Consider the following 12,012-nt stretch of genomic DNA (forward strand, 5'->3'; position numbering starts at 1 on the left):
TGACCGTAACCGACTCCCGAACCCGACACATTTCTGGTAAAAACGCAGATCAGGTAAGATTGTGTCCGACCCACCTAAATTCGTTTTAAAGTGGTCGGTGGCGACTCCCAACCCAATTATTTCAAGTCGAAGCCCAATTCCAGAGCCCAACCGAAAGACGGTTACGACACCCACTTTCACCTTGAGGACCAAGGAATTCTCATTTTGTACTATAAAAATTATTTGGAGAGACCAAGAGGACGAATGCTTATACATTTATAAATTAGATTTATATTTTTATCTTATTATAATTATTACAATTTTAGTTTATTATTATCTTCCCTTTAGATTAGATATAATAGTTAGCATAGGGTGGCATATATTGAAGAGATAGCTTGGATTACAGAGAGAGAGAGAGAGGGACTCAAAGCATGCTCATTTATCCACCTTCCAGGGAATTTACTTCCATATCCAATAGCTTGGATTACAGAGAGAGAGAGGGACTCAAAGCATGCTCATTTATCCACCTTCCAGGGAATTTACTTCCATATCCAATATCTTCAAAACATAACCCTGTTTGGCTTATAAGGAACAATTTCATCATCCTGCTCTTCATCCCTCTTCGATCAAAAGGCTAGATTTTCATTTACTTTTTCCAGTTTTCACCTCATCAATAATCCTTTATTCTGTTGTAGTATGGGGCTGAGTTCAAAAGAGGTTTCCAGTGATGGTGTAGGATGGAGCCAATCATTGTTGCAGGCTCAAACTCTGGAGTTGCCCAAAGCAATGAAGAGACAACATCCACAGAACCAGCAGCAATCTGAGCCACTCAAGTGCCCCAGATGTGATTCTACCAACACAAATTTCTGTTATTACAACAACTACAAGAAGTCTCAGCCTAGGCATTTCTGCAAGGCTTGTAAACGACACTGGACTAAAGGTGGCACACTCCGCAATGTTCCTGTCGGTGGTGGCCGCAAAAACAAGCGGCTTAAGACATCGAATAACAACGTAGCTTCCGCTGCCGCCACTGCTTGCACTAGCACAACTAAAATTGCCATCAAAAGCTCAACTGCTTCTGGTGTTAACAATAGGCTCAATAACTTCATAGGCGATATTCAAAGATCACAGCAACAAAGGAAGTATCTTCAGCTTCCACTTGCTGATCAAAACAACACATCGAGTACGCAATTTCAGGTGATGGGTCGTTCAGTTCCACCATCTTTATTGTTGCTGCAGAATCCCATCAACTGCACCATTTTGGACAGCAAAAGTTTCAATGGTGTGTTTCTGGGCTCAACTTCAACGTGCCCATCTTTGCCTCAAACTCAAGGCTTACAGTTTCCATTTTCAAGTTCAAACTCATTTTCTTTTGAGACAACCCCATCTTCAATATCGACCTCATTTCAAGATCCAACCATCACCAGCATCACCATGCCAACCCCAAGTGCCACTGTTTCACGCACAGGGGAAGTACCTATCACAAGCAGCGACATGGACATAGCAAACTACTGGAATTTGGATGATATCGATGCACTTGTCTCTACTGATCTCAACATGCCATGGGATGATTCTGAGATCAAACCATGAACAAGGTCTTTTAACCATATATCCATTTTCTACAGCTTTTTTTCTTGATTTGGGTTTTCTTATTTGATGATGAACGTTCTTCCCCCCCCCCCCTCTTCTTTGGGTGTCTATTTCTTTCATATTGATCATTAATTATGTATAGTCTCCCCTTTCAACTTGTTACTGATAAACAATGAGGAAGCTGCCATTTTTCAAATTCTGCTTCAGGGTGATGGTGTACATTTAGTACTCTACCTCTTATATATATATATATATATATATGTATGTATATATATGAATGTGTATTTTATGTTAGTATGTATATATATGAATGTGTATTTTATGTTAGGGTTGTTCTTGATTAAGTTATGAAAGGAATAAGAGGGAGATGTGATGGGGTCTCTTCCAGATATGCCGAGTAAACTGGATGTCATTGAAGATTCTTTTGGATATGCATATTTCTGGATATCTGAATACAAGTAATATTTACATGGATTCGTTTCTTCATAATTTATGACCACTTGTTCTGAATCATTCTATTTTCTTTCTCCTGACACTGTTCTAGTTGTAAAGCTGTTTCATGCATTAGTTTCTTTTTCACTTCTAGGCAGTCGAAAACTATGTGCATGTGGAGTTTATTAGTATTTTATCAGGCTCCAAAATCTTTGTTTCAATACGATCTGACGTTTCATTGCTTGTGCAGCTGCACAAGTAGCGATTATTCTTTCACCATATAAAAGAAATTTTGTACTATGAACTGAATATGTACAAGGGTGGATTAGATTAAATTTTAGGTTGGCTTTTTAATATGTTTTGCATGACTAAATCAAGAAATTTCTACTTGTAAGATTACTGATAACATGGGTGTCTTTCATAAAAAATGAAAGGAGTTTGTTTCACGTCGGTTTCATGAATGGTCGGCTTCGCGTCATACTTTTAAATTCTAAAAACAAGTCATTTTCATATTTCCTCGTACATCACCTGCAAAATTATTTATGGACAGTCTCAGGTTTCCACTGGTTCTCTCTTCTTTTTTTCCTTAAGTTGCCATGGAGATAACTATATATTACTGAAAAATACACTGTCAAATGCCACTAATGAATTACTCAATCAAAATGATTAGTCATTAGACAGAAACCTGTACTGTAAAGTGGGAATGTTAGTTAAGGAGAACTTTTAGCTTACTCAATAAATTATATTCATAAATATGTCAAGTTTAATTAAGAGAAGATGAAGTGTTTAGAGTTAATAGGAGTAGTTGAAATGCCAAAAGGTTGTGACTATTCATTGTATCACAATTATTATAAGGCATCCCTCACCCCTATATAAAGAACTCTTGTACTCATTAAATATATATACAAACACATCAATCAAAGTCAAAATTCTCTCTACTTCTACTTCTTTTCCTTTACTTATCTCCATATTTTCCCTATTTTGCTCCAACAATTGGTATCAAGAGCCATATGATCTTAAGGACCTAGAAATTACAAATAAACTCAAAAGGAATATAAGTAAGGAAAAAGAAGAATTTGAACAGTTGAAGTATGGCTTCAACGTCAACCTCTTCCATATAAACTTCTATGCCATCACCTCCTATCTTCACGAGGGATAACTATGATTATTGGTGCATTAAAATGAAGTTTTTTTTTCTTAAAGCAAGTGTATTATGAGTGATCGTGTAGACTAGTTATGAAGAGAAAAAGTAAGATGTGCAGTACACTGATGCAGAATTAAAAAAGTTCAGTGATGATGAGATGAAGGATGCAAGAGCCTTATCTCATATCATCAATCATGTCTCAGATACAAATTTTCCCAAAATTATGAGATCCTTATCCGCAAAAGAAGCATGGAGACTTCTCCAGGAGGAGTTCCATAGTGATGAAAAAATCAGAAATATTCGACTCAACACTTTGAGGAGTCAATATGATAACATGAAGATGAAGGAAAATGAGGATATCAAAGGTTACACTTCTAAATTCATGGAAGTTGTAAACCAAATGAAGATACATGGGGAGAATATCTCTGATGCAAAAATAGTGCAAAAGATCTTAGGATCTCTGGACAGAAAGTTCAACACGATGACCATCATCATTGTTGAATCAAAAGATGTAACAAAACTCAGCGTGATAGAGTTAAAGCGTTCTTTGCTTGCCCATGAGCACAAATTCAGCAAGAATGAAGAAAATACATCCTCTTAAATTGTTTTTCCATCAAAGCAACAAAAAAAATCCTCAAACAATAAGGGGAACAATCAAAATAATCACGGTGGTTCAAGAACAAGGACATACAGCTACAATCAAAAGGCAAGTACCTTGCTTGTGGCATATGTAATATAACGAATCACCTTAAAAAAATTGCTATCACAAGGGGAAGTCAAAATGCAATTATTGCAAGTAATTTGGCCATATTTGGAGAAAGATTGATAGCACAAACAAACGGCACAACAATCACAAGCTCTTATTTCCAATGAAGCAGAAGACTCCTTGTTTTATGCACGACAAGCTTTCACCTCTAGTGGAAGCAAAAATAAGTGGTTGATTGACAATGGGTGCACTTCTCACATGACAAATGATCCAAGCATAATCAACAAGCTTGACTCTTCAATCAAAGTTCCAGTTTGCATAGGGAATGGAGCTATGGTAAAGTCCACTGGAAAAGACACGATTGATGTACAAACAAAGAAAGGTACAAAATACATTAACGATGTTCTCCTTATTCTAGATTTGAATGAGAGTTTACTAAGTGTTGCTCAAATGGTCAGAAATGGTTATTCACTTATCTTTGAAAATAACCATTACTATCATGTATCCGAAGAAAAAGGAGATTGCAAATATCCCTCTGGAAAACAAAAGCTTTGCTTTGAAATGGGATTTTGCAGCAGAAGGAGCGCATGCAACTCACTCGAACAATACATGGCTATGGCAGAGGAGGTATGGACATTTCAATATACGTGCTCTTTGTGAACTTCACAAGAAAAATATGGTGAGAGACTTTCCTTAAATTTCCTTAAGCAATGACCTATGTGAGCCTTGTAAACTTGACATGCAACATATGCTACTTTTCCCAAAAGAAAAAGTCTGGAGAGCGTCAGAAAAATTACAACTAGTTCATACAGAAGTTTGTGGACCTCACAGAACTGGTCTTTTGGTAGAAACAAGTATTTCATCATCCTCATCGATGATTTCATTCGTATTACATGGGTGTATTTCATGAAAGAAAAGTCATAAGTTTTCAATATCTTCAAAAATTCAAAGCACTCGCAAAAACCCAAAGTGGGTGTAAACTGCAAAAACTCATATTAGATCGAGGCAAAAAGTATACTTCTACAGAATTTGATGTTTTCAGTGAAGCTGGAGGAATTGAGCGTCAACTTACAGTGGGTTATACACCTCAGCAAAATGGAGTTTCTGAACGAAAAAATGGAGTTTCTGGGCAGAAGTTGTAAGAACAACAATATATCTGCTGAATACTTTGCTCCAACAGGGAAACACACAAGTACATGTCCATGTCCATGGTTAAGATATACGGATACTCAAAAACACATTGTCACCCAACTTGTCTACTTAAGGTCAATTAAAAATGAATACAAAATTCAGAATCCTTACGACGGTATCCGAGCACATCCGTCTATATGTTTCCCATCCTCACTCCAGTGTCTTTGCCTTTGCCGTAGTTGATTGTTGCATCATCGGCCTTTGAATAACTCACATAGTAAAGCTCAGAGACAATGGCTGTTAGGAAAACAAATGCAGCCCCAGTGCCAAAGACACCCTTTCTCAGCGTCGAGCATGAAGGGTGATTGTTTAAGAGGCTCCTGTACTTGGTGTGATAAGCATTCCGCACGGACCCTTCCAGCAAGCAAGCTTCCGCAATGAAAAAGAACACCCTGAAATACCGATGAAGGACAACATTTAGATGATAGGAAATTAACAGAAAGCATTACAATGCAGTCATTGACAATGTTGTTTGAGCCGTTTTCTTGACCATGAAGACGAGATTGTTTAAATTATTGTAACTAAAAACATACCAGCAGGTGATGAATAGGACAACTGCCCATGCCCTAGATCCACTTGGTCTCATGGCCTTCCCACAACATAAGCATCGGCTAGCCACCATTATTAGCATTTGACTAAGCAGAAGGAATAGGAATGAACCCACACCCAAACCAGTTGCAATGTCATCATCATAAACACAATAACTTTGTTTTCCATCATTACCAACAGTCGCCTGTAAGAAGCAAATGACGTTCAGAACGCCATGTTATATTATAAACCAGTTTGCCATCCGATATATAGTGGGAAATCGTTACACTCAAGCTTAACAGAGATAAACCATCACACTGATCCCAGAATCTATTCCTTGAAACAAACCAATTTACAATACTGATTCCTTCTACAGACTCATATTTTGCCTAACACCATGTAGGTAGGCATAGTGAAACTAAATTTAACTGTAAGATGCGCCAACTTATATAAAATTTACTACATAGGTTGCTAGAGTTAGTGATAGGATGAAACACTAATATTTACGAAGTGTAATATAACTCACAGTGACACCATTTGACACTTCATCAAACATTTCAGCTGCTCTTGAAAGAACCATATAGTCTATTATCATAAAACCAACAGCCACCCTGCCCAAATCTCATCCATAAAAAGAATCAACAATTATAATTCTTCAATGCAAACACCTATTTCCATCAGCATAACTGAACACAACCGTACTAAAGCACTAAATTTGGGTTCAAAATGTACAGTAATATAGCATCTTAAATGATATTAAAGACAAACAAATTTCTCAGCATTGTTTCCTCTAGTCTTTTCCTACACATCATCTGAGCAACAGGTTACGGATCTAACGCAAGAATTATAACAATTATTTATCTTTGGAAAGGCAAGGAACGAAAAGATAGAACTTTCTTCATACAATAAGAAAAGAAAAAAAGGCCTAAGCTTTTCTTTTCTATATCAAATAAAAATCCCAAATTCGCAAATCTTAAGCTAACCAAAATTCTTGGAATTACAGGGGGTTTAAAACAGGGATATACCAGGAAAAAAGAAACAAAACTGAAACAGGGAAGTGTTGCTACAAAAGGCAGTTTACTGAATATGAAGGGAAGAAATAGAAAAACTTACAGTACTTCTCCTTTGCTCAGCAGCAACAGCAAGTGCGAAAGCAATCAGATCAATCACAAAAACCAGAGCTAGTAACAACGTTGAAGCCATAGTTCAAAAAACAAATAAAACCCAGAAAGCAAAAGCAAAAATCTCGAGAAAATGTGACGCAGGGAAGTAAAATGACGATAGAAAAACGTTAAGAAAGAAGCTAGTGGTAACTCTGATGAAAAAAAACCTTCTAATTAATTAGCAAGTCACTAAGCAAAGGCCAAAGTGAATACAAGGCTCCTCGATTCTCTCTTCTCCAGTTTTCCTACAATAACTTGATATTTAAAGGAAAATATAATTAACATTTTTCTAAAATAATCAATTAAAATTTAGAGTAAACTAGAGATCATTACATTATAGTCTCTTTTCATTTTAGCCCTCTAATTTCGAAAGTAATACGTGTTACTATATAATTAAAAAGTAAATTTAATTAATCTTATTTTAATTAAATTTAGGAGGAGGTTTCAATCAGGGACATCTTTGGTCCTTGGGCATGCCCCTACCACTGGGCCAAATCATTTATTTGAATTTAATTTGCACAATCTTTTATATATTGTGTTTGAAGTTATTTCATACATATATATATACATATGTATATATTAAATTATTAAAATAAACAGAATAAATAAATTACATTTCACATATATATAGTTAATGTAAGACTTAAATTATTTTTTGATTTGGGTTTTCTAAAAAAATATAATTTATATATTATTATTTAAAAACAATTTAAAAAAATATTAAAATCTTTTTTATTTTTAAATCTTACATTAACTATAATTTAATATATATGTGAAATATAATTTATTTATTAGATTTATTTTAATAATTTAATATATATGTACGTGTGAAATAATCTCAAACACAATATATAAAAGATTGTATAAATTAATACCAAATAAATGGTTTGGTCCAGTGATAAGGGGCCTAGGGCTGTAAATAAGACGAGACAGATCGCGAGCTACTCGAGATCGACTCGATCAAGGCTCAATAAATACTCGGATCGAATGGACTCGACTCAAGCTCGAGCTCGACTCAAGTTCTTAATGAGCCGAAAAGAGCTACTCGATATTCGACTCGAAAAGCTCGTGAGCAGCTCAAAAATATAATATATTAAGATTTTATTTTTTAAAAAATAAAATCTTAATAATATTAATATTTATGTATTGATTTTTTTTAAAAATACAATAAGATTTCATGTATTTAAGGTTCATGTTCGAGTTTGAGGCTTCAATCGAGTTAAGTTTAAGATTTTTTTTTCATTTCATGCCTTTTCGAGTTGCTCACAAGCTTCAGTTCAGGATTTCGAGTTCAAGTTGAGCTTGAAAATTTTAAGCTCGCGAGTTTTCGAGTAGAGTCGAGCTCCATTTCAGAGTTTTCGAGTCGAGTCGAGCTCAGCAATACTCGAGCTCAACTCGACTCGTTTACACCCCTAATAAGGGCATGCCTAGGGACCAAAGATGTCCTTGGTTTGAATCCCCTCTTAAACAATCCCCTTATTGAATTATATTTATTTAATTAAAAATATTAAGATTAATTAAATCCATCATATAATCATATAGTGACACATGGCACCTCCAGATTAAAAGGTTAAATTTATTTAATTGAATTAAAATAATGATTAAATTTATAGAACATATAAATATTAAAGTTTAAATATATAATTATGTCAATTTTATTAATGATCACGTCATCACTTCCGTTAAAAATTAATGGTCAATGGCTTGATTGAACTATTTAAATAATTAGATGGTCTGATTGATTGAATCAAAACGTCGGTAGTCAAAATGAAAAAGAGATATAGTTTGATAGTCACTCGTGTAGTTTACCCTAAAATTTAAAAGAATGCATAATCTAACCTTTCTAATGCGTGGGATATCATTCTGCTGACTTTCTCTTTGTCCTATGCGGTAATACCGCGAATTCAAAACTTTTTTATATTTTTAAAAAAATTCAAATTCACATGCTGATCTTGAGCAAACAAACCAGAACGAACCATTTCATTTATGAACAGCTCGCACATGAAGGATTTAAATATTTCAAAGTTCTTTTTTTTTCTTACAAACAAATATTTCAAAGTTACATTAATTGAGTGGGCCAAATATTTAAATTTATAAATAAATTTTAATTTGATGTGTAATTTAATATTTGAATTCACGCTCGTTACACATTCTCGACACCGTTTTTCGTCCGGACGGAGAAAACTTAGTACGACTTGTGGGTTTTCTTTTGAAAAGATTTTGAAATGTTTTGGAGTCGTCATCGACATTTTAAGTTAGGTAGGTCGAATACCTAAAAATATATTTTAAAAGAGTTTTTAAGAAAACATCATTTTAAAAGATAAACAAGTCTGCGTGTAACATAAGATTCATTCTTTTTGAAATGAAAAATGGGTTCGGGGATCGATTACGTGTAGGGAAGGAATAACACCCCTACAACGCCCAAAATTGGTACCTCATCGATTATAAATTGTCTCTAATAGTGGAAATCTAAGAATTCGAATATAAATTTAAGTTACGATCCTATTATTTCAGATTCAACCATAAAATTTTTATTTAATGGAAAATTCTAAGGAGAAATGAAAAATATTATAATATTTCCAATCGAAGAGAAAATAATTCCTAAAATATTTTAGGATGAATATTTCTCTTTCTAACTGAAATAAAAAGAATATAATAATTTTTCCTAAGAATTCAAGATTAAAATAATTTTTATTCTATCAAAGAAAGAAAATAAGCCAATTTATCCGAATTATATTATTATAAAAGATAAGAGATATTCAATTATTTAAAAATATTGAAACTTAATCCCTAATAAAATTAGGTGAATTGTTTCGATAAGTTTAAATAAGTGAATATTTCATTTTCCCTTCAAACTTATTTAATTTTAATGCAATCAATTTTTTAGGTCTTTCTAGTGAGATATTTATTTATTTTACAATATCAGAAAAGGACATCTAGTTATTTTAAGACTGTTCCTCCTTAATATTTTAAAATAAATAAATATTACTCTTAAACCAATTATGTAATCGGTTGAGTTATGCTAATGAGGCTTTTAGACGAAATAAAAATGATACATTGAAGCATTTAAAGAAAAAATATATAAATACACACATGGACTAAAAAACAATTTTAAGGTTATTTTTAACTTTATTTTGCTTAATAAAATCTATACATATATTTTCAAACATGATATTTAACATAGAACATAATATTTATTATAAATGTACTAAGATGTAAAATATAACATTCATACACACAATACAATACATGTAGTATTATATAAATATATATAATAGAGTAATATATATAACAATATACGTAAAATAAATACATAATAATATACATAAAATAAATATGTAATACATAAAACATACTTAATGGTACAACATAAAAAAATATTCATATGCATTCCTTCGTAATATAGTGACAAAAATAAGTGTAAAGTAAATTTGAGATCATAAATATAAATAAAAACATCTAGGCATGAAACAAAAAAAATCATGTAACAAGAGCACCATAATCGTAATAAAACCATAAATATACAGGGCTAAAATGGAATAAATAAAAACAGTACCCCAGTTTAAGGAAATAACCAAGCAATTAATGACTAAATTATAACAAAAATGAACCATAATGTCAAATTCATAAAAATAACAAAATGAGGTACCGGGTGACCAAAACGTTAAAACAAGGGAAAGATACAGGGAGCTAAAGGTGATTTTACCCTGATAGTGACCAAAGCTTAAACACGCTGAAACTATAATGACCTGGTATGCAATTTACCCTTAGCTAGTAACTAAAACGTGAAATATACTAAACATAGAGGACTTTATGCGTGATTTACCCTTAACTAATAACTAAAGCGTAAAACATAATAAACAAGGAGGACTTGATGCATGATTTACCCAAAATCCTAATGTAAAAACTTATCCCCTTTTTATATCATCTCCAGAAACGTTAAAAGCAAAAACCCATCTCCCTTTTCATTTTTTTCTTCTTCCTCACCTCTCCAACCGGTCGCTGCTTACTCTGACCACCTCCATCGGTGGTCGGGCTCTAACCCGAACGAAACCAAACCAAAAACCCAACCCTCACCCATCTATATTCCAACGAGGAGCCCCAATAAGGAAGGTAAGCACTCTTCTCTTCCTTTATTTTTTTAGATCAAAAATCTTCCCTATAAATGTAACATATTGCTCGGAAAAAAAAGGAAAGAAATGAAGTAAAAAAAAATACCTCTTGTATTGTTTCAAAATGTTCTTCGGGGAGATTAAAAAAACCCACCCTTTTTACAGTAAATAAAGGGGTTCATTTCTCCCGTTTTTACATTGATTTTTGGGGTTTTATAACCCATTACATATATAAAAAAAATTTACTGTTGGTGGATGATGATTGACTCAGCATAGGATTAATGATGGTGATGACTATTTTGCAGGTGTAGGGGCATATAAGAAGAGAAGCAGGCGACGACCATAGCAAATCATACCCTTGGGGTTAGGTTTCAGAAACCCTAGGGGGTTGGGTCGGATCCGGGTTGGGCTTCAGCTGGACCTCGGGTTGAATCTGGGTCATCCGACTTCTGGATTAGGCCAGCTAGGTACTGGTAATAGGTATTAACTTCTGTAATATATTTTTCTTTGGGCGTGAAAATTGGTGCGTACAACTGCCCCTCTTTGCTCATTTCTATGGAACAAGAATAGAGCAAACACATAAAGCACTAATTTTCATCTATTTTCTTCTTGTCACATTGCGAACTCTTCATTGGGAATGTCAATTCTTCTTTTTCTGTAAAATTCGTCGAGTCTTTGCTGCAAATGATGTAATCTTTACTTCGTTCTCTTGGTTGAGTCTTCATCTTCAGTTCTTATGGTTAAGAGTTATTATTATCACGATCTTTCCATTGGAAATGTTGATCCCTCGAGTGAGGCATTGCTGATTCAACTCCATATATGATGAACTAGTGAAATGATGATGTTGATCCAACTCCTTATGTGATGGATGAGCAAAAGTCGATATTGTTCCAACTCCTTATATGATGGAAACAAGCTAAGGTTGTTTCAAGGGAAACTATCTCAAGGGGGACTATCTCATGGAAGACAAAATTTGTTTCAAGGGAAACTGTCTCAAGGGAGACAAAATTTGTTTCAAGGGAGACAAAATTTATTTCAAGGGAAACCGTCTTAAGGGAGACAAAACTTGTTTCCAGGGAAACTGTTGAAAACTTTTTGATATTTCGATATAACAAATTAAGTTAAATGAATTTTAAGATTTTCCAAAATGATTTTCTAAGTATATTC

The 12,012-nt window shown here is 33.7% G+C and overlaps 3 protein-coding genes across 3 annotated transcripts; 2 read left to right on the forward strand and 1 right to left on the reverse strand.

Moving 5' to 3' along the window:
- Positions 1 to 675: 675 nt before the first annotated feature.
- LOC120209885 (dof zinc finger protein DOF4.7-like) lies at positions 676 to 11,574 on the forward strand. Its single transcript, XM_039208769.1, has 3 exons — positions 676 to 1,613; positions 11,490 to 11,502; positions 11,564 to 11,574. Exon 1 carries the CDS (start codon positions 676 to 678, stop codon positions 1,567 to 1,569), a length of 894 nt encoding a protein of 297 aa, XP_039064700.1. The 3' UTR covers positions 1,570 to 1,613; positions 11,490 to 11,502; positions 11,564 to 11,574.
- On the forward strand, positions 3,303 to 3,746 carry LOC120209868. Its single transcript, XM_039208755.1, has one exon. It carries the CDS (start codon positions 3,303 to 3,305, stop codon positions 3,744 to 3,746), a length of 444 nt encoding a protein of 147 aa, XP_039064686.1.
- Positions 5,087 to 6,874, reverse strand: LOC120209886. Its single transcript, XM_039208771.1, has 3 exons — positions 6,684 to 6,874; positions 5,576 to 5,775; positions 5,087 to 5,434 (listed from the first exon to the last, which is right to left on the reverse strand). Exons 1-3 carry the CDS (start codon positions 6,771 to 6,773, stop codon positions 5,176 to 5,178), a joined length of 549 nt encoding a protein of 182 aa, XP_039064702.1. The 5' UTR covers positions 6,774 to 6,874; the 3' UTR covers positions 5,087 to 5,175.
- Positions 11,575 to 12,012: the final 438 nt, after the last annotated feature.

The sequence above is a fragment of the Hibiscus syriacus genome, unplaced genomic scaffold (genome assembly GCF_006381635.1).
Source record: "Hibiscus syriacus cultivar Baekdansim isolate YM2019G1 unplaced genomic scaffold, ASM638163v2 tig00020682_pilon, whole genome shotgun sequence".
NCBI classification, from domain to species: domain Eukaryota; kingdom Viridiplantae; phylum Streptophyta; class Magnoliopsida; order Malvales; family Malvaceae; genus Hibiscus; species Hibiscus syriacus.